At 42.6% G+C, this 22,477-nt stretch overlaps 2 protein-coding genes and 1 pseudogene across 12 annotated transcripts in view; 2 read left to right on the forward strand and 1 right to left on the reverse strand.

Annotated features, from left to right (window-relative positions):
- Positions 1–1,563: 1,563 nt before the first annotated feature.
- On the reverse strand, positions 1,564–18,679 carry LOC147583334 (uncharacterized). The gene is made up of 5 exons (XM_086682175.1): positions 18,642–18,679; positions 17,881–18,372; positions 14,144–14,281; positions 2,187–2,418; positions 1,564–1,826 (listed from the first exon to the last, which is right to left on the reverse strand). The coding sequence occupies exons 1-4, from the start codon at positions 18,677–18,679 to the stop codon at positions 2,385–2,387; spliced, it is 702 nt and encodes a 233-aa protein (XP_086538301.1). The 3' UTR covers positions 1,564–1,826; positions 2,187–2,384.
- On the forward strand, positions 1,726–7,909 carry LOC112867049 (putative G protein-coupled receptor 141 pseudogene; annotated as a pseudogene). 2 transcript variants are annotated; one of them, XR_015248110.1, is made up of 3 exons: positions 1,767–1,862; positions 2,757–2,871; positions 4,187–7,909. The product of XR_015248110.1 is annotated as a putative G protein-coupled receptor 141 pseudogene, transcript variant X2 (transcript). The 2 variants fall into 2 exon arrangements; XR_015248109.1 differs by lacking the exon at positions 2,757–2,871 and having other exon boundaries at positions 1,726–1,862.
- Positions 18,003–22,477, forward strand: part of NME8 (NME/NM23 family member 8) — a 63,779-nt gene continuing 59,304 nt past the window's right edge. For 6 of the 9 annotated variants that reach the window (XR_015248108.1, XR_015248107.1, XM_025929886.2 and 3 more), the window contains exons 1-4: positions 18,003–18,128; positions 18,841–18,880; positions 18,960–19,017; positions 19,215–19,321. Coding sequence is in view for 7 of the 9 variants with exons in the window: in XM_025929886.2 (XP_025785671.1) it covers positions 18,848–18,880; positions 18,960–19,017; positions 19,215–19,321 (198 nt within the window). In the remaining 2 variants the exon portion in view is untranslated. Of the gene's footprint in view, positions 18,129–18,840; positions 18,881–18,959; positions 19,018–19,214; positions 19,322–19,521; positions 19,613–22,334; positions 22,355–22,477 lie in introns of those variants that run through there. The other 3 variants (XM_086696981.1, XM_086696979.1, XM_086696982.1) reach the window with 3 other exon arrangements.

A 22,477-nucleotide genomic window follows, 5' to 3' on the forward strand; every position in this document is an offset into this window, starting at 1 on the left:
CATAGATTATGAAAGGCGCTCTCCGAAAGTTATCTCAAGTTCACCATCATACAATGTGGTGTTGTGGGTATGAAGGCTTGGAATGAGGTTGTGGTTGTCACCCTTGGCTACTCCCTAAGTGGTCCCATGGCGGCCTGTGGTGATTTTATAAACTCTCTGCATTGTGGCGGCTTCATCTGTTAATGAAGATAATTGTTTGTACTCTTGAGGACTAGGACGAGGTGATTGCTAAGCTCTCATATTAAGGTTTTGTTATTTTTCTTGAAAATCTGGGCACCGTTCAAGGAAAGCAGAGCTGAATTCTAGGTATAATGGGAAAAAACATGGTCTGCACAGTGGTGTAAATACAATATACACACATTTTAATACTTTGAAATCCTTACATCGTCAATGTGAACACTTAATTTGTGGGCTGGCCATAGTTTCAAATTATAACTGAATTTATTTTTGCCTGCATTGTTGGTCACACCTAACTCATCTCCCAGTTAGTCCTTCAGCAGACAAGCAATCTCTAAATTTAGCACAGTTTCTATGGGAACGCCTTTATCCTACCCATTCTGGGAACACATTTTATCTAAAAAATGAGGCCTGCCAGATCAATCTAGGCATACAAACTAGATTTGTATTTTTGAATTACTTTGATTTAAGGAGAGGTGTTTAAAACCGGTTGAAATGTTGGTTCTATGTGAAAATTTTCCAGTGGAGTTGAGTTGGTATAAATTTGCTTTTGGTAATAAGAGTTGGCAATCTCATCTTCTACTAAGGGGTGTTTCGTTTTGTTTATTTTTTCCTGAAACAATTAAGCATATGGGCCTAGTGCCTTTAGATTCTGCTGTCTTACATCTCTGTGGCCACAAGCATTGCTGGATGATCATTAGCAAATGAAGCAGGTGGGAGATGACATTCATTTTTCCAAAGTAAATGAGAATTTTATCCGTTACCGAAATGCAGGCTGACCTGAACATGCCATATGGGTGATATTATGTATCCTTCTGAATTCCTGTAGCCGAACAGTAATATGACTTGGGGTTGGGTTTGCCTACTGCTAGAAGACATGTTGGTCTTTGCCTCTTTACCTGTCCTAAATCCAATGCTTCCTTAAAATTATTCTTTGAGGACTTAACACAGCTTGAGGTGCCTATGAAGTTAGGAAGTGAGGTTGAGGTAAGAAAAGGAAAGACTTTTGAGAAAAACGAAATGAGCCCTCTTGTAGCAGTTAGAGCACCAGAGGTCTGAGCTTCGAAAGAACCATATGTCCAAATGCAGTTAATGAGAGAAGGGAGTCTCTGAAAATTGAAACACAGAGCTGTATTTTGAGCATATGGTTGAGAACATGAAAGTCTCAGAGAAAGTAGTCCACGAGGTCACAGTGTAAAACATATCAGAAGTTATCATTCTTGATATTTGAAAAAGAAAATTTGACATTTTCAAACTTGACATTGTCAAGTTATCATTCTTGACATTTGAAAAAAGAAAACTCTTTAAGTTTTTCAGGTTACTAAGAAAAATTTCCGCAAATACATCACTAATAGTAAAAATGAAAGTCTTCACTTATAGGAATCCTTTTTTTTTTTTTTTTTTTTTTTTTTTTAATCTGTTTAACCACGAGCTGGAGAGACAAACATCCGTTTGTGGCCCAGGCAGTTTATCTGGGCCCTCCATCTTGACTGTTCCAGACTTCAGAGGCCGTCAGTCTAAAGCGCGTTCATCATCCACCATCCATCCCAAGATTCCTCTCGACTGTGCCATTACTGGAGTCTTGATTCAAGCAAACGGTTCTTACTGTAGATGTAGGTCACCAACACATGACCATGGTGGCCTGAGTCCTCCACCAGAAACAAATCATAAGAGGAAAAGAACAAGTAAGTAGTCTGGGTGCTCATTTGTTTCTGCATAGAAAACAAACAAAGAAATAACTAGAAATTATAAGCTGTTAAAGGATCATGTTGGGGGTGGGCAGTGTCATAAAGTCCTGGGGCGGGGGGCGGGGGGAAGGAAAGCAGTGGAACATAATCCCCATGCATTTTTTGTGGGTCAGTTCTGAGAAGTAACTGCAAATGAATGGGATCTCGTGTTTATGAAATATCTTTGTGTACGTTATGGAGGGAAAAGTGACATTGGCACTTTGATGACCAATTCTATGTCAGGGAATCCGTTGGGTTCTTTATAGACATACTCTAACTTACTTCTTACAGAATTGATCTTCTCCTTCCCATATTTACAGCTGAAGAGACAACTTTAGGGTTAAACGTTTGTCCCGTGATGAGGCAGCTAGTTAAGTGGCAGTTCACGCTGTTTCCAAATGTCATACTGCCTTGAGATCAGTGTCCACTTAGACTGTGGGACTGATAAATAATTTAGGTTTTTATCGCTTTAAAATAATTTCAAACTTGCATTTTGTCTTCTTCGACTTGAGGACTGCCAAAATTTGAAAGGTAAATTAGTATCATATTTGTTCACAAATCATGTAAAACTATTCTGTTTCACCCAAAAAAACATATAAACATTGTATATTTTAAATACATGCACTTTGTTAAAATGCGTATTTCAGCACACAAAACTTAGGTTATTATGCAAGTTCTAATTATGTTTTTTAGTTATAATAAAATCTTACTTGATCACATTAAATATGCCAGGTCCAATACAATGCTTCGGAAACAAAAAAATTTACTTATTCCCTACAAGGAGATTCCGGAGTAGGAGAAGAAAAATTCTAAGATATTTAGACATTCACTGTAGAATAACTTCTCATGCAGATACGAAGGCTCAAACATTGCTCTGGCCAGCTGGGCAGGAGACATATGAGGAAAAAGGACACAGATCCTTCTGGACAGGGAAGTCTGATCCTTTGATGCCTGGATCCAATCAAAGGTTTAAAAACGTTATTTATTTATTTTTATTTAAAATTTTTTTCAGCAGGAAGTTGGTGGGCCAAAAGGGATTTTTAAAAATTTTTTATTGAGATATTCATTAAATACTTACAGATGCCACAACAATTTTATGTCATACAACCGTATATCTGCCTAGGTGTAGGGTAAGGAGAAAGAGGCAAATGTCCTTTCGTTTCTGTCATTTTGTGATGAGAATCATAACTTCTATATGGCTTTTTTGCTGTACTTATATTATAAAGCTGTCTCAAGCACACTGACTCATTTAATTTCCCAGTCATCTTCTAACGTAGGCTGTATGATTTTCCCATTTTACAGCCAGAGCTCCATGGAGCCGGGTGACTCATGCACACACCACAGGGACTCAGTGACAAGAGTTGGCACTTACCTGCAGGGTGGCAGATTGCTACGCTGTCCCTGCTTCTTACACATCCATCCCTGAAAAACTTAAATAAAAACTAAACAGAACTCGCCCACCAACCCCAACTTTACACGAGGAAAAGATTCAAGGTTGGCAAGAAGGAGAGAGTGCAGGGAATATGCACAGTCGATGCTACTCCCTGCTCAAAAGCAATTTGCAGAAAATATTTTATAAATTAGTTATTTGTTTTTTAAAGATGGCCCTATGCCCAACATGGGCTCAAACTCGCGACCCTGAAGAAGAGAGTCGCATGCTCTACTGACTGAGGCAGCCAGGCGCCCCTAACAGAAATATATTAAAATGTTGTCTGATACCTCTTCTTACAATAATTGCACACAATTGATCTGATCTTCTCTACGTTATCTCAAACTAGATCCTGATGATAGAAGGAACAGCCCTTGTAGATCTGATATGAGCATGTGCTGTGTATATACTGACTCTGCCTCTGTTTAAATTTTTGTTACCTTGTTCATCATGAATTTTTGCATTGATTTTGAGGTTTTTTTTTAATTGCATTGAAATATTGTTTATTTTGATTACTGAGTTTTTGGCCCTTCCTTAAATTTTATGCCAGCGGCTAACATGTCTCATAGTAAGCCCAGCCGTGGTATGTGAGCTGAGACATACCTATGAATAGAACACCTGTGTGTACAGTTAGGGATTTTATATTCAAGCAAACTTCTTTTTGTGATTTAGCTTCAGCGTGTCTCTTCAGTATGTCTGGGCAATTAAGTGGAGTCTTAAGTGACTCCACTTTGGGTAGACAGCTTGAGGGTTGTAAATAATCGGCTGGGATTGCAAAACTCGATACTATTAAAGTGCAGTTGCTGTGTAGTTTTACTATATCCATTATAATTTTGCAAAACTTTTGATTTAGGGGTTTATGGTCTTCGGAGCATTTTGTGGTGAGACATGGAGCCCATCAGCATGACCACCCTGCCAAATGCCTCAAGCACAGACCAAGGCCACTGCAAGGGACAATGCAGGGTGATTCTGATAACACTCTATGGCGTGGTTTTGCTCGGAGGCACTACTGGAACAGTACTGATGTCACGTATGATGTTCAAAAGGAAAAGCCAATCAATGATTGCCATGATCGTTGTCAATATCATAGTGCTGCACTCAGTCCTCCTGGTCAGCCTTCCATTCCGCCTCAGCTATTATATCTTAGAGGTCTGGGAGTTTGGAACCTTTCTCTGCCGATTGGTCAGCAGCATATTATATGGTCATATGTACGTCACCTTTTTTTTCTACGTGGCCATTGTCATACTCCGATTGCTCATCTATTTTAAGAAGCTCCAAATGCAACAGTTGCAAAAGTGCCATGCGGTAGTTTTAAGCATTGTTATTTGGACCATGAGCAGCCTCATTTTTTTGCCAATATTATTTTTACAATATGGTATAAATCCAAGTTACTCAAAACAACGACGATGCTTTGAGTTCTACAAAGATATCAACCGCAGAGAATTCATTATCTTGAACTACTCTATGATTGTCATCATGATCACAACGGTTGGGGTCCTCTTCCTGATACAGATGGGTGTCATTCTCCAACAGACAAAAGCTCTCTGGCCTGACATGTGGGCCCATCAAGACTATAGAGCTCAAATCAAGAGCTTCTTCTTCCTCCTAGTAATAGTGGTCTGTTTTATACCCCATCATGTATTCCGGGTACACTTTATTCAAAATTACTCAGAGATAGACAATTCTGAGTTAGTTCTTTATAATGAAATTTTTGTTGCTTTAACTACTGTCTGTTGCCTGGATATGGTGTGCTTCATAGGTGGAGTTATCCATTAAATACTCCTCGTCACTTGCTTTGTAATCAGCTTTTTACCATTGTGACAAAATAGTTTCAAATGAATGACTGCTACCATGATTCCAAATGTTTCAATGCTCTGCTCTTAATTATCACCAAAATTGTTTTTCCATGAAAAGGTAGAAGATTGACAGTGTCCCCTCTTCTGAGAGAACGACGATCTGTTCTCCATTAACTATAGAATATATTCAATTTCCATAGCTCTACACAAGTTGACCCCCAAAATCCTTTCAACACTCAACTCCTACACCTTTTTCAGGAGATACTTCTGCTAAGGACAACTATTGCCTTTCTCTATGCAGTAATCCAGGCTGTTCTCTTTGCATTTGCTCTTGCTGGGCTTTGATCTTAGAATGTTATTTCCCTCCGTCTCCAAACTATCTACTCAAGGTCCAGAGAACCTGAAGATATGGACTGTAGGAGACTTAACTTATTCAACCGATGCTCAACCTGAGATACATGCCTCTTGAAAATGACTGATAGTAAAGCTATGGCTGCTGGCCATGGTATTTAGAGGAAAGAACCAGCTTAGATAGTCAAATGACTAAGAGGAAGTCCTTTCAGGATTAATTGAGCATGAATATGGTTTGATTCTGACTAAGACTTAGTAGGGACTCAGGAAACAGAATGCCTCCCAGATCCATTCCAGACATGGATCTGTTAAGCAGAAAAAGAAATTGGAAAAGGTGGAAAGCATCTGGACTTAGTCTAAGCATGCTGGCAGACTATATTACAGCCCAAACCTTTGAGAATGTGAGACTATTCTTAACCTTGTTCAAGGCACCCTTTATGACCAAGTAGTGTTATATAATAAAAATCAATTCTGGTATCAGTTAAAATCAATAAAAATAACCAAGACAACCAACTTGGATTGAGATAAGTAGAATCCAAGTGGGCCGTCTTTGTTATTTTTATTGCGTTAACTGATACTTACCTGATATAAGAATTGACATGCTCTGGGGTGGCTGGGTGGCTCAGTAGGTTGAGTGTCCAACTTCAGCTCAGGTCATGAGCTCATGGTTCGTGAGTTCGAGCCCTGTGTTGAGCTCTGTGCTGACAGCTCAGAGCCTGGAGCCTGCTTGGGATTCTGTATCTCCCTCCCTCTCCGTCTCTCCCTGGCTCATGCTCTGACTCTCTCTCCCTCTCTCTCTCAAAAATAAATAAATGTTAAAAAAAATTTTTTAAAGCAATTGACATACCCTTGTGATTTGCTTATAACAATGCTACCTTTGATATTAAGTTTACTGACTCAAATAACCAAACCCTTACGGTTGACAAGGCAGCATAGTTTACACAAAAGAGTTTTGGAATAATCTGGGCATGTGGATTCAAAACTTTTTAGTAACTATGGAATCATGGATGAGGTATTTATAATCTCTGATCCCCACTGTCCTATGCTATAGGGTTTTGGTAAAGCTGAAACAAGATAGCAACAGGTGTTAAACAATGGCATAGTGCCTGACATCCCATACTCAGGATAATATTACTTACTCTCCTAATGCAGGGGCAACTTTGTGCAAATAACTTAAAAATAGACCTAAAATGTTGATTCATATAAAAATAAATTTTAGAGGCTTAGATGCTATTGGTCAATGTTAATCTCATACTTTGTGTCATTATTAAGTCAGTAACTAAATGGATGCTTATTCCTCTTTTTGCCTATAATGACTTGTCATTATTATTCTATAATTATTAATAATACTTTAAAATACTATAGGAGAATCATTTTATAATCCTGCTGTCACAGAACAAGATAAATAGTGGTGCACTTATATGCAATCAGCGAAGGAAACAATCAGCAAAACTAAAAGGCACCTGACAGAATGGGAGAAATACATTGCAAACCTATCAGATAAAGGGTTAGTATCCAAAACGTATAAAGAACTTATCAAACTCAACACCCAAAAAAGAAATAATCCAGTGAAGAAATTGCAAAAGATATGAATAGATACTCCTCCAAAGAAGACACCCAAATGGCCAACAGACACATGAAAAGATGCTCAACATCACTCATCATCAGGGAAATACAAATCCAAACCACACTCAGATACCACCTCACACTGGTCAGAATGGCTAAAATTAACTCAGGCAACTACGGATGTTGTTGTGGATGCAGAGAAAGAGGAACACTTTTACACTGCTGGTGGGAATGGAAAGTGGTGCAGCCACTCTGGAAAACAGTATGAAGGGTCCTCAAAAAGTTAAAAATAGACCCAGCAAATGCTGATTCGAAGAAGCACATGCACCCCAATGTTTTTGGCAACACTATCAACTATAGCCAAAGTATGGAAAGAGCACAAATGTCCATCAACTGATGAATGGATAAAGATGTGGTATATACATACAATGGAATATTACTTGGCCATCAAAAGGAATGAAATCTTGCCATTTGCAATCATGTGGATGAAACTAGACTGTATTAGGCTAAGCGAAATAAGTCAGTCAGAGAAAGACAAATATTATATGATTTCACTCCTATGTGGAATGTAAGAAACACAGCAGATGAACATAGGGGAAGGGAATAAAAAATAAGATAAAAACAGAGAGTGAGACAAACCCTAAGAGACTCTTGAATACAGAGAACAAACTGAGGGTTGCTGTCGAGGTGTTGGGTGGGGGGTGGGCTAAATGGGCAAGGGGCATGAAGGAGGGCACTTTTCCAGATGAGCACTGGGTGTTATATGTCAGTGATGAATCACTAAATTCTATTCCTGAAATTATTATTACACTATATGTTAACTAACTTGGATTTAAATAAAAAAAATACCACTTTTGGGGGCACCTGAATGACTCAGTCAGTTGAGCCTCCAACTCTTGATTTCAGCTCACATGATCTCAGAGTTGTGAGATCAAGCCCCGTGTTGGACTCTGCACTGAGCATGGAGCCTGTTTAAGGTTCTCTCTCTCTCCCTCTGCCCCTCTCTCCCCCCTCATGCGCTCTCTCTCTCTCTAAAATAAAATTTAAAAAATGTAGTCACTTTTTTTTTTTTTTTTTTTTTTAAACGTTTATTTATTTTTGGGACAGAGAGAGACAGAGCATGAACGGGGGAGGGGCAGAGAGAGAGGGAGACACAGAATCGGAAACAGGCTCCAGGCTCTGAGCCATCAGCCCAGAGCCTGACGCGGGGCTCGAACTCCCGGACCGCGAGATCGTGACCTGGCTGAAGTCGGACGCTTAACCGACTGCGCCACCCAGGCGCCCCTGTAGTCACTTTTTAAGGGGATCTGGTAATGTCCTAAGTAACTTCAAGATTGATTGTGATTGATTGTGTAACTTTAGGATACAATCAGTACTCAACTTACCACTCTGTTGGGTTCTACGAATTCCTTTTAATATCGCAGACAGCAGAGCTAAGACGGCCTCTAATGGTCCCTGCCTAATATTACTGCCCCTGTGTCATCTCCCCTGTTATGGACTATTGACTTCTTAGGAAGTAAAGAGGGCAGAGAAATGAGATATCGCTTCCAATGTTAGTGTATAAAAAGACTATGGCTTCCATCCTGGGCAGTCTTTGTCTTTCTTCCTGTCTCTTGGATTCCTTCACCCTGGAGGAAACCACCTGCCATGTCATGGAAGCACGTGTGGCAAAGAATCAAGACTTTCTCACAGCCACATGAGTGAACTTGGAAGTGGATCTTCTGAGACCTGCCGGTAGACCTGGCATGAGCTCAGAAGCAGATCCTCTCCTACTGGTGATGCCAGCCCTGGCTGGTGTTGAGTGGAGTCTCATGAGAGATCCTGAGCCGGAACTACTCGGTTTATCTGTTCCTGGATTCCTGACATAAAACTATGAGATGATAAATGTGTGTTGTCTGAATCTAGTAAGTTTCAGAATAATGTATTATGCGGCCAAAGGTAGCAAGTGCAGTAAGTGAGTTATTTACACCTGTGCAATGTTGCCACTTAAGGCACTCGTGTCTGACATTTACAATCCACTAGTTAGTTCCTGCCTGCTCCAGTCGTGCATGGTGACAAGCACATCCTCGCCTGTTCTCTGAGTCAATAAGAACTGTGTCTGGTATCATATAAGCTTTACTTCTGTCCCTGAAGAATAGGAAAATAATGGTACTCTATGGAAATGCATTGGGGTGGTTTAGGGGGAAGATTGCAAAGGGGACAGCGTGGGCAGGGATTGTTTGTTGGTCATACTGACGTATGGATTCCTGGTGCTCCAGATGTGATTCCCAGACCATCACTAGCAGCAGCAGCATCTGGGACCTTATTAATAATGCAAACTCTTGGGGCACCTGCATGGCTCAGGCTCAGTTGGTTGAGTGTCCAACTTCAGCTCAGGTCATGATCTCATGGTTCGTGAGTTCAAGCCCCTCATGGGCTCTCTGCTGTCAGCGTGGAGCCTTCTTGGGATCCCCTGTCTCTCTCTCTCTGTCCCTAAACATTAAAACATTAAAAAATGTTTTAAAAAACATTAAAAAATGTTTTAAAAAACATTAAAAAATGTTTTAAAAAACATTAAAAATGTTTTAAAAAACATTAAAAATGTTTTAAAAAACATTAAAACATTAAAACATTTAAAAAACATTAAAAAAAAACATTTAAAAAAATGCAACTTCTTGAGCTCTACCTGAGACCTACCGATTCAGAAATTCTAGATGTGGGACCCAATGATAATGTGTTGTAACACCTCTCTATGTGATTCTGAGGTGAGCTAAAGTATAAGAATCACCGCCCTTCAACCAACGGAATGGGAAAAGATATTTGCAAATGACATATCGGACAAAGGGCTAGTATCCAAAATCTATAAAGAGCTCACCAAACTCCACACCCAAAAAACAAATAATCCAGTGAAGAAATGGGCAGAAAACATGAATAGACACTTCTCTAAAGAAGACATCCGGATGGCCAACAGGCACATGAAAAGATGCTCAACGTCACTCCTCATCAGGGAAATACAAATCAAAACCACACTCAGATATCACCTCACGTCAGTCAGAGTGGCCAAAATGAACAAATCAGGAGACTATAGATGCTGGAGAGGATGTGGAGAAACGGGAACCCTCTTGCACTGTTGGTGGGAATGCAAATTGGTACCGCCACTCTGGAAAACAGTGTGGAGGTTCCTCAAAAAAATAAAAATAGACCTACCCTATAACCCAGCAGTAGCACTGCTAGGAATTTACCCAAGGGATCCAGGAGTACTGATGCATAGGGGCACTTGTACCCCAATGTTTATAGCAGCACTCTCCACAATAGCCAAATTATGGAAAGAGCCGAAATGTCCATCAACTGATGAATGGATAAAGAAATTGTGGTTTATATACACAATGGAGTACTACAGGGCAATGAGAAAGAATGAAATATGGCCCTTTGTAGCAACGTGGATGGAACTGGAGAGTGTTATGCTAAGTGAAATAAGCCATACAGAGAAAGACAGATACCATATGGTTTCACTCTTATGTGGAGCCTGAGAAACTTAACAGAAACCCATGGGGGAGGGGAAGAAAAAAAAAAGGAGGTTAGAGTGGGAGAGAGCCAAAGCATAAGAGACTCTTAAAAACTGAGAACTGAGGGTTGATGTGGGGTGGGAGGGGGGGGAGGGTGGGCGATGGGTATTGAGGAGGGCACCTTTTGGGATGAGCACTGGGTGTTGTATGGAAACCAATTTGACAATAAACTTCATATATTGAAAAAAAAAAAAAAGAATCACCGCCCTAGATTAACTTGCTAGATTAAAAATGGACACAAGTTCTTGACATGGCTTCCATCATGAGGTGGAATCTCTGTCCCTCACCCTTCCCTGTGAGTGGAATTTGTGACTGTGTCAACAAACAGGACACAGGAGAAATGACACTGCCAGTTTCCAGAAGGAAGCCTAAAGAGGTCGGAAGCCTCCATTCCCTGCCATGTGGAGCACTAGCTCTTGAAGCCTGAACAGTCCCAGAAGTTCGACTTCTCTGGGAGAACACCTGGAGATGTTTGCGACTACATGGAGATGAAGGAGAGAGGAGCCCAGAGGAGCCCAGCCTTCCAGCCAAAGCACAGATGTGCAAATGAAGCTGCTTGGGCCCTCCAGACCACCCAGCTGCCTTGTGGATACCACCAAGTGACCCCAGTCCACATCACCTGGTGCAGAGAAGTTGCCCACCCAACCCTGCGCCTGAATTCCTGACCCATGCAATGGAGAGATATAATGAAATGATTGCGTTAAGCTACTAGATTTGGGGCGCAACTCGTTATGCAGCTTGGGACAATAGATGACTCACCACAAATGAAATTTTACATCAGTGCTGCCCAGTGGAAATATGATGTGTGTCACCAAGGTGAGCCACATATGTAATTTAAAGTTTTCTAGTTGCCATATTAAAACAGGAAAAAGAAAAAGGTGAATTTGAATTTAAGAATAGGCTTTAACCCATTCTATCCCAAATTTTATCATTTAAAGAGGTAATCAATATAAAAGTTATTAATGAGATTTTTCGCATTCTTTTATCCATAGGAAGCCCTTCAAAATCTGGTTTGTATTTAGCACTTGTCGCACATCCTGATTCTGAGTAGTTGCACCTCAGCAGCCATACATGGCTCATAGTTAATATATTAGCCCAGATCTGGATCATCCAGAGATCATCTAGAGATGTACCTGAGGTCTCTTTTCTTACAGGACATTGGCCTTGTATCTCTCTGAAATTCATTTTCCTCCAATGCAAAATGGGAATAAGAGATCCTATTTCAGAGAGCTGATATACAAATTAAGTGGTATTTCATAAGGTGCAAATAGCAATGCCCTGCAAGTGCAAATTTTCAACACTAGAATGTTATTATTTTGAACATCTTTGTAGATATTGGGAAGAGAAGGACAAATGATAGACAACCATGGAATCAGATGCCCTACAATGTTTGTGGGATGGTGTAGCGTGGGCATTCCCAACAGAGTCCCATTTTCCCCGGTTGTCCCACGACCATCCCTGATCTCAGCCGTCAGAGGCCTCTGTGTCACAGATAAACATTTGGTAGGGCTCCTGGGTGGCTCAGTTGGTTAAGCGTCTGACTTTGGTTCAGGTCATGACCTCCAGTTCATGAGTTCGAGCCCCGTGTCAGGCTCTGTGCTGACGGCTCAGAGCCTGGGGCTTGCTTGGGGCTCTGTGTCTCCCTCTCTCTCTGCCCCTCCCCCACTCACACTCTGTCTCTCTCTCTCTCTCTAAAAAATAAATAAACATTAAAAAAATTTACAAGTAAGCATTTGGGTGCTCCAAAAGTGATCCTTCCTTGGGGTAAGTGCTCAGATCCCATCTCCTTGAGGAATCCTCCTTTGAATCTCCTTTGCCCCAATCTCTGTCAGTTCCACACCAGGTGTTCTTTCTCGTGTAAGTGTGTAGCTGGTCTCCATGGATCTACATAAGTGACACTTAAACTAAGACAAATTAAAAAAAAAAAACAACCCAAAAACCCAAATCCTTTAAGCATGCGTGTGATGGTTAATTCTGTACGTCAAGTTCACTGACCACGGGGTACTCAGATACAATATTATTTCCTGGGGGTGTTTGTGAGAGTATTTCTAGACAAGACTAGCATCTGAGTCAGTGGACTGGGTAGATTGCTCTCTTCAAGGTGGGTGGGCGCCATCCAATCTGTTGAAAGCCTGAACAGAGCAAAAGGTAGAGGAGAGAGGAGTATACTCCCTTTCTTTCCTGCCTCGCTGCTTAATCCGGGACATCTCATCTCATTTTCTCCTGCCCTCAAACTGGGCAGGATGAAAAACGGGATGCAGACTGAATTAACCACTGGTTTTCCTGGGTCTCCCGCTTGCAGAGGGCTGATAGCGGGGCTTCTCAGCCTCCATAATTCCTCATAATCAATCTCTCTCTCTCCATATGTATACTATTGGCTCTGTTTCTGTGGAGAACCCTAATACAATGTATGACCCAAGACGCAGAAAAATACTACGTATGTTTTTATTAAGCGACTTATGATTGCTCCAGTCCCCCGAGCTGAGGGCCAGGAAGCCTTCCTCTTGTGAGTCCAGACACGGGACCATCAGCTGCAGCCACCACACGCTCCTGGTTGGCAAAATCTTCTTCCCACAGAGTGGCACAAGATCTCTAATGTCCGTGCCCCAGATTCTCTGATGCCTCCAGCATTTACGGTCCTTGAAACGCAAGAGCTCTGCTGGACTCCAAGGCTGGACGGAACGAATGGTCTTCTCTCCAAATCCAGCTACGCTTCCTTGGCTGACCCACAAAGCAGTTCTGCCTAGGCCCAGAGTCTCACAAACTGTCTTTCATATTTCTGTTAGCTCAGGCTAACATGTCTGGAATCTCTTAAGTCTCTGGACAGACATTCCTATATGTTTCTTCTCCTTCTCTAACCCTATATGTTGTTTTATTTGCTGTTCTTCTCTTCCTTGCCCTTCTCTGAGCACTGGGAGGCTGGCCCTGATCATAGTGGGCTCCTGGTTGGATTTGACCACTGGGAGTTACCAGTAGGAGAGTCCATCCAGAGGGAGGAGTGAGGATGAGGCATTTATTTTCTACCCCTTCCTTGCTTTGTCTTCACAATTCCAGTATGGCCTGCAGACCTTCTAGGCTACAGCTCCTGCTGAGTGGCCCCACTCTCCCCGGGTTCCATTAAGGTCCTTTCTTCCCTTTGTTCCTTCATGCCTGGATGTGGTGTTGCTAGTCTGCTTTCATCAGTATCCATTATTGGCTTCTTCATTTCTGCTCAGATCTCTGGAAGGAGTACGTTTATTCACGCCTCTCCAGTTTGTCCATGTGAGGTGCATCCTGTTTCCTGCAACAAAGGTGGCTAGTATCTCATGAGAACTCAAATCCGTTCCTTAGGGCAGAGTGGAAATGGAAGCTCCCATTCTCTCCATTGTCTTGGGTTACCCCAACTCAAATGTCCTCTTGCCCTTCTCACGAAAGAAAAGATTTCATGAATTTCAACAGAGTCAAACAAATAATAAGGTGGGGAGCAGAGGCAGAGATGTTGACAGTAATATCATCGGGGTGCTAGATCAAAAGGTAAACATGGCCACATACGCATCCATAAGGAGGACTCACCACCTTCCCCATTTCCCTGTGAGCAAGGCCAGAGGTTCAGCTTCAGCCAGGACAACATCACACCGGAGCACTGAAGAATCCAGCAAGGGGTTCCGATGTAACTCCATCACCCTCTGTGAAAAATCCTTCCAACTCATTCTAGATTTGGGGGAGAATTTAAAAAAATTCACTAATTATTACATGTGCGCATGTGTCTTGAAATTGGACTTCAAGTTTCTATTTCCACATGATTTTTCCATTGGGCCATTTAGCGTAGAAATATCAAGTAGATTACAGGAGAAAGCATGGCACCCCCTTAAGAAGAAATGATGCAGGAGCTAAGTACATCATTATCACAAGGTCAATATACACCTGTAGTAGGGGGAGGATTTTTTTTTTTTTAACTTTGATGCATTTTCTTTAGAGCAGTAGTCTCCATTCAATTTAACAGTGATAGAAATCTTTGTGGAAAGGTACTTTGGCAGGTTTTAGATAGATTGATGTATAAGGTGTCCACACAGGAGTGCTAATTGAAATATTTTAGCTTTATATCTCTGCCTGACAATAGATAACAATTATTGAATGTATACCATAAGCTGAAGACTGTTCTGAGCCATATGTATAATTTAAATCATTGGATCCTCACAAAAGTGATTAAATAGGTTCTATTATTATCTCCAGTAACAGCACCAGACTACAGAGAGGTGAAGAAACCTGACCAAGGTCACAAAGACCCCCCACTACCCAATACTGCCTCATGGGAATTTCACACACACAAAAATGTATGAGGGGGCAGTTAGAAAAAGCCCTAAGGTAGGAAGCATTATATATCCATAAATTACTGATCATGCAGAGCAAGCTTCATCCTACTATTACTCAAGGACTTTTGCCCTATTGTTCCCTTGGGATTCACTAATTACATGGATCATAATAACCCTGATTTAACTGTCAATAATGGTTGGACTCATTAGTCTTCTCCTTCCACTTTGTCATACTAAAATCCCTGAACTCGTGATCTTCCCTCCCGTTCTGATAGCTCTTTTTACATCCCTCATTATTCACTCATTGAAATTGGAAACTTTATAGAGTTTTCTGTGGTTTCTCCTCCTTGCTCATCCCTGCGAAGTGCTACTTCCCAGATCCTGTTGATACTAACACCAAATGTCTCCTAAGTCTTTTTTGCCCCTTATCTGTGATCTCTGCCTTCACTTTGGCCCTTAGCCCAGCCCTCCTGGATTGCTGCAATGGACTTCGATCTTATTATCTCTGGTTTCACTTCCCCAACTACATTTATTCCAATTGTCACACCGATGTCACATTAGTTTTATTATTATTACTTAAGAATTGCAACCTTTTTATGTCATTCATCTGTTGTAAATCTTCCCATTTTATTTATTTTTTATTTCTTTTTATTATTAAAAATTTTTAATGTTTATTTTCAAGAGACAGAGAAATAGAGAGACAGAGTGTGAGTGCGGAAGGGGTAGAGAGAGAGGGAGACACAGAATCCGAAGCAGGCTCTGGGCTCTGAGCTGTCAGCATGGAGCCTGACGTGGGGCTCGAACCCATAACCGTGAGATCATGACCTGAGCCGAAGTCAGTCGCTTAACCGACTGAGCCACCCAGTCAGTTATTACAAATTTTTGTGTTTATTTCTGAGAGAGAGAGAGAGAGAGAGAGAGAGAGAGAGAGAGAGAGAGAAAGGGGGAGGGGATGAGCAGAGAGAGAGGGAGACACAGAATCCAAAGCAGGCTCCACGCTCTGAGCTGTCAGCACAGAGCCCGACACGGGGCTCAAACTCACGAACTGTGAGATCATGACCTGAGCCGAAGTCAGATGCTCAACTGACTGAACCACCCAGGTGCCCCCAAACCTTCCCATTTTAAACTTTGAGAAGTTTTCCTATAAAGCCTACATGCATTAGCATGCTGTGGGATCTTCTGTACTGTTCCAGAATCATCACGATCCCTTATAAGTAACATTGTCAGAGTGCATTTGTCCTTGAAGTCCATTCTGGAAAGACCCAAGGCAAAAGCTCACCAAGTTTATGTTTCAGAGCTTCAACATTTAAGCTTCTTGCAGTTAATGGGAATGATGTTTCAAAACCTGAGTTCACCTTTTGCCTTGCATGTCTTGATCGTTGGTAAATGTTTGTGCTTATTTCAGAATAGACTGGAACTTCTTGATTTATCAATGATGTTTTCCCTTAAGTAGCAAAAGTATGTGAAGAGTTTGCTTGAAATTAGTGCATGAATATTTGTGGCACCTGCTAAAATCTTTATGTAGGTGCTGGCTCAATGATGTATTTTGGGGTAAGCAAAACATTTTATTAACAAAAGATTTCCAGCCAATGTGGGCATACTTGGGATGCAGGAAATAACTAAAAGGTGAAGGGATACCATGGACCTTTGTAGACAGGATCCTCATTCCCGGAGTGAACCAAATAGATGAGCAGGATTACTTATAGAATGCTTTCTTAATAGGATGTTCCCCTATTAAGGATACATATGAAGTATATATAATATCCCTGCACATCACCATCTGGCATTTTAAAAGGACTGTCACATATTTCTAGTAACTACTATTTCACCAGATCAGGTTGTCAATAAATTGACCCTGAGTTGTTCTTTGGTCCAACCCACTATTTGGCATTAGAAAGAGATCACTAAAGAGGAAAGTCTGTGACACCTCCTCTGTGACACCTGTGTTGTTGTCTGTCAACAGGAGCCCACAGGAAAACTTAGGTTCCCCAGAGGTTTACCAGATGGCTTTCTGGGCTGAAACCACAAAAACTTGTGAGATGGACTCCAGAAATCCGGTAACTAACAGCTTAACATCAAGAAACAGCTAAGCATTTTGGAAAGACAAACAGTGAGTGTGGCAGGGCTGATGGGAGGTGTGTTCCCACAGGCTGCTCAGAACTGAGATGAACACTAGTAGGGAGTACTGGTAGTTATTTCTCTTGCAAACCACAGAAATGAAAAGGTCACAAGAAAGATGCCACCTCGGTAGAACAGAGCGACCCACGTGAAACTTGCTAAGAACAGGGAAGTTATGCACACAACCTATACTCCAGCCATAGATAATACTAGAGAATTCTTCCCCAGTGAAAAGCGGACACAAAGAATTCCCAGATCAAGCCAGCCACTCACCCTATTTTTCAAAATAGAGCCAAACTCACTCTGACGAATGGTGAAGAGAAAGAACTTCATTACCGGGGCAATGGGGAAAAAAAGCAAGACCACCGGAGAGAGGGTGGCTAAGGATGGCTCAGAAACATTATCTCTGAAAAGTATTCATTGTAGGAAACTAATAAAACTTGCGGGAAGTTAGCATTTTTTTTTTCGATTTGAAAGTAGTCGTTTATTAACTGACTAGATTTCAAAAGTAATCATGGTAGATACCCTAGTTCATCCTTCCAATAAGCCTATTGATCTGGTCGTCCCAGGGTGTATGGGAGCTCTGTCTAAAATTATTTCCAAATAATAGAAGAAGGAGAAGGCAAAGAAAGAAGAGGAGGAGAAGAAGAGCCAGGATAGGTGCCGATGTTGGAGACAGGCTGAGGCTGGGCTTCAGAGAGCCTTCCACTCCAACCTGAGGAGCACACATTTTATGCTGTAAATCAGGCCCCGCGGTGGAAGGCGTCAAGCCCAGGAGAGCTGCGATCAAACCTGCAAGTGGCAAACGCACCCGCAGCGGAGGGCGTTGCCCGGAGACTCAGCGGGCAGGCGCAGCAGCACCGGGCTGGGGGATCTCACCTCGGGAAGCGCAGGAAACCGGCGGTTCCAGGGCGGGCGCGCTTCGCCGCCCTGGGCCTGCGCGCAGAGTCCAGGATGCCTCGAGGCACCGCCCCCGCGGGGGAGGGCCAGTCTCGCGGCCCTGGAGGGGCGGTGCAGACGTTGGCCACGCCTCCTGCGGGGCGGTCCCGGGGACCGTGTCCGGCCTCTTCCGCAGGACCTGCGCGGGCTGAAAGCTCTTCGGAGCGGGGCACCTGTTCCGCGCCCAGGTACTCGGACCTGTCGGAGCTGTGCTCACAAAGGTCACGGGCCTCGTCCAGACGGCTGGTTGGGATCCCCAGGGACTGTTCCTTCCCCTTCGTATAAATGCGCGGTGTAGCCGAGAGGAGGCTCTGTTCTGTGTAAGGCTTGTTGGAGAATCCGGCACCGTTCGCTGGGATGTAGTTTCCATGCCCTGGGCCACTCCTTTGTTTTGTGCTGGGGTCTGCTGTCACCCACTGCGCGCCCGTGACACTACGGAATGGGGGGGGGGGGTGGCGTTTGGGCCTCACTGGTTTCACGCTGCGGAAAGCTTATGTTGTGCTCAAGAACACTAGTAGTCTCGTCCTGAAAATTAAACCTCCCTGGAGTGGGATCCACGAGTCCGGTCAAAGGCAATTAACTCGTGTGCAAATGGAAATGGGGAGAGGACACTCCATAACACTATAGGGAAACAGAGCCCTTTTAAGAAACTGTACCTCCTCGCCTTGCCTCAGGGTTATTGGGAGAGTAAGACAGTATGCCTGATGCAGCCAGTTGGCGAGGAATCTTTTAGTGGCATTGGCTCCTCTCTCCCCAGGAAAGGGGAGTGGTGTAATTCAATACTGCCGAAGGAAAATTTCTACGGTCCATTAAGATGCCTCTTTGAATGCATAGAGAAAAACTTCATATAAATTTCCTCTTAAACATTTTCTATTTTTCTTCCCTTTTTTCATGTGACAGTGGATAAATGGCAAGCAAAAAGCGAGAAATCCAGTTACAGGTGAGTATGACATTACCAACGGTCTTTACTTGGTGCGCTGGCACTTGGGGACCTCTTCACAGTGCCTTCCTTTTTGCAGACAGTCGTTAATAGTCAAAGCCTGTGGGATGAGATGTTGCAGAACAAAGGCCTAACAGGTACTGGGGCTCCCCTGTTGTCCAGCCATTTGGAGTTCTGCCCAGGGCACCTGTCACCACCCTCAACACGGAGTGTACCTCCCCACTAACTGTAAAAACCTGCTCATCTGTGCCCTTGCCCCTGCCCCAGCATTGGGATAAGCAGCTATTCTAGATTCTTCGACTCTGTTTTTTTCATAAATGTTCTCGTCGTCCAGTGATAGATGTTTACCAAGCCTGGTGTGGACCTTGCAAAGCAATGCAACCTTTATTCAGAAAACTGAAAAACGAACTGAACGAAGATGAACTTCTGCATTTCGTTGTCGTAAGGATGTCATTTCCGTTAAACCGTTATTTTCTTGATACTTTCAAATATTTCAGTATTGTCCTTAAGGACTGTCTTAATTTAAACAACCTGTCAACTTTTCAAAATGGACAATATTTACTTGGTAGTTTTACTATATATTTAGTTCTGCTGGATCTGAAATGATCTGAACAATCATGATTTTTATCCCATTCCTGTAGTATTGAAATTGTTCACCGTGGGTGTGAACATTGGAAAAGTATAAAAACGTCGGTCTGTCTATTGACCTGTTTCTTTTCACCCAACTGTATGGTGAGTGTATGTCTTTTATAATAAAAGCCGCAAACGCTGTTTAATGGGTAGCATTGGGAAGGTCTCCAGTCACTTAATTACCCAGTTACCAATTATCCCAATGGTAGTGATTTTCCCCTCACTTCCCACCCACTGACGAGGGATTAAAATATTACAGCTAAACTTATTGGGCTTCAATTTATCCACATTAAGTTAGCAACTGCTTAGAGCTTTGTTGTTTAATATGGTGGCCACTAGACACAAGTGGCTTTTGAGCCCTGCAATGTGACTACTGTGACTATGGAACTGAATTTTTTTTTATGTTTTATTTTTTATATTTGAGAGAGAGAGAGAGAGCAGGAACAGGGGAGGGTCAGAGAGATGGAGACAGAATCTGAAGCAGGCTCCAGGCTCTGAGCTGTCAGCACAGAGGCTGACGTGGGGCTCGAACTCACAAACCGTGAGATCATGACCTGAACTGAAGTCGGGTGCTTAATTTACTGAGCCACCCAGGCACCCCGAGGAACTGAGTTTTTAATTTTAATTAATGTAAATTAAAAAACTGATAATTCAGAAATTGTCAAACTTTTTAAGTTGTTTGGAAAAACTTGGGTATGTGAATCTACTTTTTTTACTATACTTACTTTTTTTTTTTTTATTTTTAGAGGGAGAGAATGCACATGTGTGCACATACTCAAGTGAGGGGAAGGGCAGAGAGAGAGGGAGAGGGAGAATCTCAAGCAGGCCCCACGTTCAGTGAAGAGCCCAGTGCAAGGCTCTATCTCATGACTGTGAGATCATGACCTGAGCCAAAATCAAGAGTCTGATGCTTAACCGACTGAGCGACCCAGGCACCCCAGGATAATTGATTTTTTTAATTAAAAAAATTTTTTTTAATGTTTATTTTTGAGAGAGAGAGACAGAGTGAAAGTGGGGGGAGCAGCAGAGAGAGAAGGGGAGACACAGATTCTGAAGCAGGCTCCACACTCTGAGCTGTCAGCAGAAGGGCTTGAACTTACAAACTAAGAGACTATGACCTCAGCCAAAGTTGGATGCTCAACCGACTGACCCACCCAGGCGCCCCAAGAAACATTGATTTTTAATGTAATTTAATAAAATGTATAGTCAAGGGGTGCCACCTAGGTGCCCCAGTTGGTTAAGCATCTGACTCTTTTTTTTTTTCTTAAAGTTTACTTATTATTGAGAGACAGAGAGACACAGAGCGTGAGCAGGGGAGGGGTAGAGAGTGGGGGAGACACAGAATCTGAAGCAGGCTCCAGGCTCTGAGCTGTCAGCACAGAGCCCGACGTGGGGCTTGGACTCACAAACTGTGAGATCATGACCTGAGCCGAAGTCGGTCACCCAACCAACTGAGCCACCCAGGCACCCCTATATATAATTTTTAAATCTTTTTGTCCAGAGGTTGACTTTGTCTTCTGAAATAAGAGTGTTACAGTTTTTGAAAGGGCGGTGATCCATAATAGCCTGCTTTACTCTGAGCCCCCTGAGTTGATCTGGAATATGATTTGAGATTTGATCCTTGGCGGGGAGGAGAAATGGAGCTGACAGGACAGAGAATGGGGTCTAATGGGAATTGCCACATACAATAGACAAGGGGTTGGTATAAGAAGTTAAAGGACATGGGGCGCCTGGGTGGCGCAGTCGGTTAAGTGTCCGACTTCAGCCAGGTCACGATCTCGCGGTCCGTGAGTTCGAGCCCCGCGTTGGGCTCTGGGCTGATGGCTCGGAGCCTGCAGCCTGTTTCCGATTCTGTGTCTCCCTCTCTCTCTGCCCCTCCCCCGTTCATGCTCTGTCTCTCTCTGTCCCAAAAATAAATAAACATTGAAAAAAAATTTTTTTAAAAAGAAGTTAAAGGACAATATCAGAAGGCTCTAACAGCTGGCAAATGGGTCATGGAGAATCAAGGGTTGGAAAATTCTTGAGTCGTGGCAGTTGGCAGTAGAGAAGTTTGTCTGGAAGTGGTAGGAGTGCAAGTTCACGGGCTAGGAATCACGGGAAAATTTCAGTGTCTAAAAGGAAATTGGGGTCAGTGGGGAGACACCAACAACAAGGCAGGCCCCCTGCACACCTGTCAGGCTACCTGCAAGGGAACTTGGGCATAGGAAGGCAAGGCAAGAAGTCCTTAGACACAGAGAAGGTGTAACTTGATGCTGTGTTCCCAGGTGGTTTAGGGGCGTTAAATTCCTCTTTGTTTGTAGAGTCTGGGTAGAAACCAACTTGGGCAATATGTGTGAACCCGGCATGGCTGTGGAGGCAGAGGGATGGGGGTGGAAGGAGAATTAGATCACGTAGTTTGTTGGGCTCCCATTTCAGCTCAGCTCAGAGCTGTGTGAGGATACAGGTCCTAACAATGCTTTCTCCCAACCAAAACGACTTTGACTGTGACCTCCCGTTGTACCCCAGCCAGCCAGAATTCCTCAGCCTCCTCCACAAGGAATCTGTTCTATTACTGTAGCCATCTCACTGGGAAGGGCTAGTAAGTTCTTTCCAAAATATGTTCAGATTACCACTCATAACACGAGCATCTGTTGAATTTAACAACAAAAAATTTTGTGCGTCATCGCCGAATGGTTTTTCTTGTTATGCTTGAGCGCACTCAACAATAGGACATTCATATAAATTAATGTTGTTTTCTTGCTATGACCTCCCTGAAAGGATGACAAAAATTAATATAGTCTTGAAACCGCCATTGGGAGTGACCTATGAGGTTGATTACCTATTGAAGTCACCCTAAGCTAAATGGTCAGTACAGTTTTTTTGTTTTTGTTGTTGTTTTTTGTTTTTTTGTTTTTTTTTTTGTTATGTGTCCTTTTAAAAGACTTGAAGACTTGTACTAACATTGTACCTATCTATATATATAAAAAT

The sequence above is a fragment of the Puma concolor genome, chromosome A2, assembly GCF_028749965.1.
Source record: "Puma concolor isolate L17-30 chromosome A2, mPumCon1.1.hap2, whole genome shotgun sequence".
Classification (NCBI taxonomy): Eukaryota; Metazoa; Chordata; class Mammalia; order Carnivora; family Felidae; genus Puma; species Puma concolor.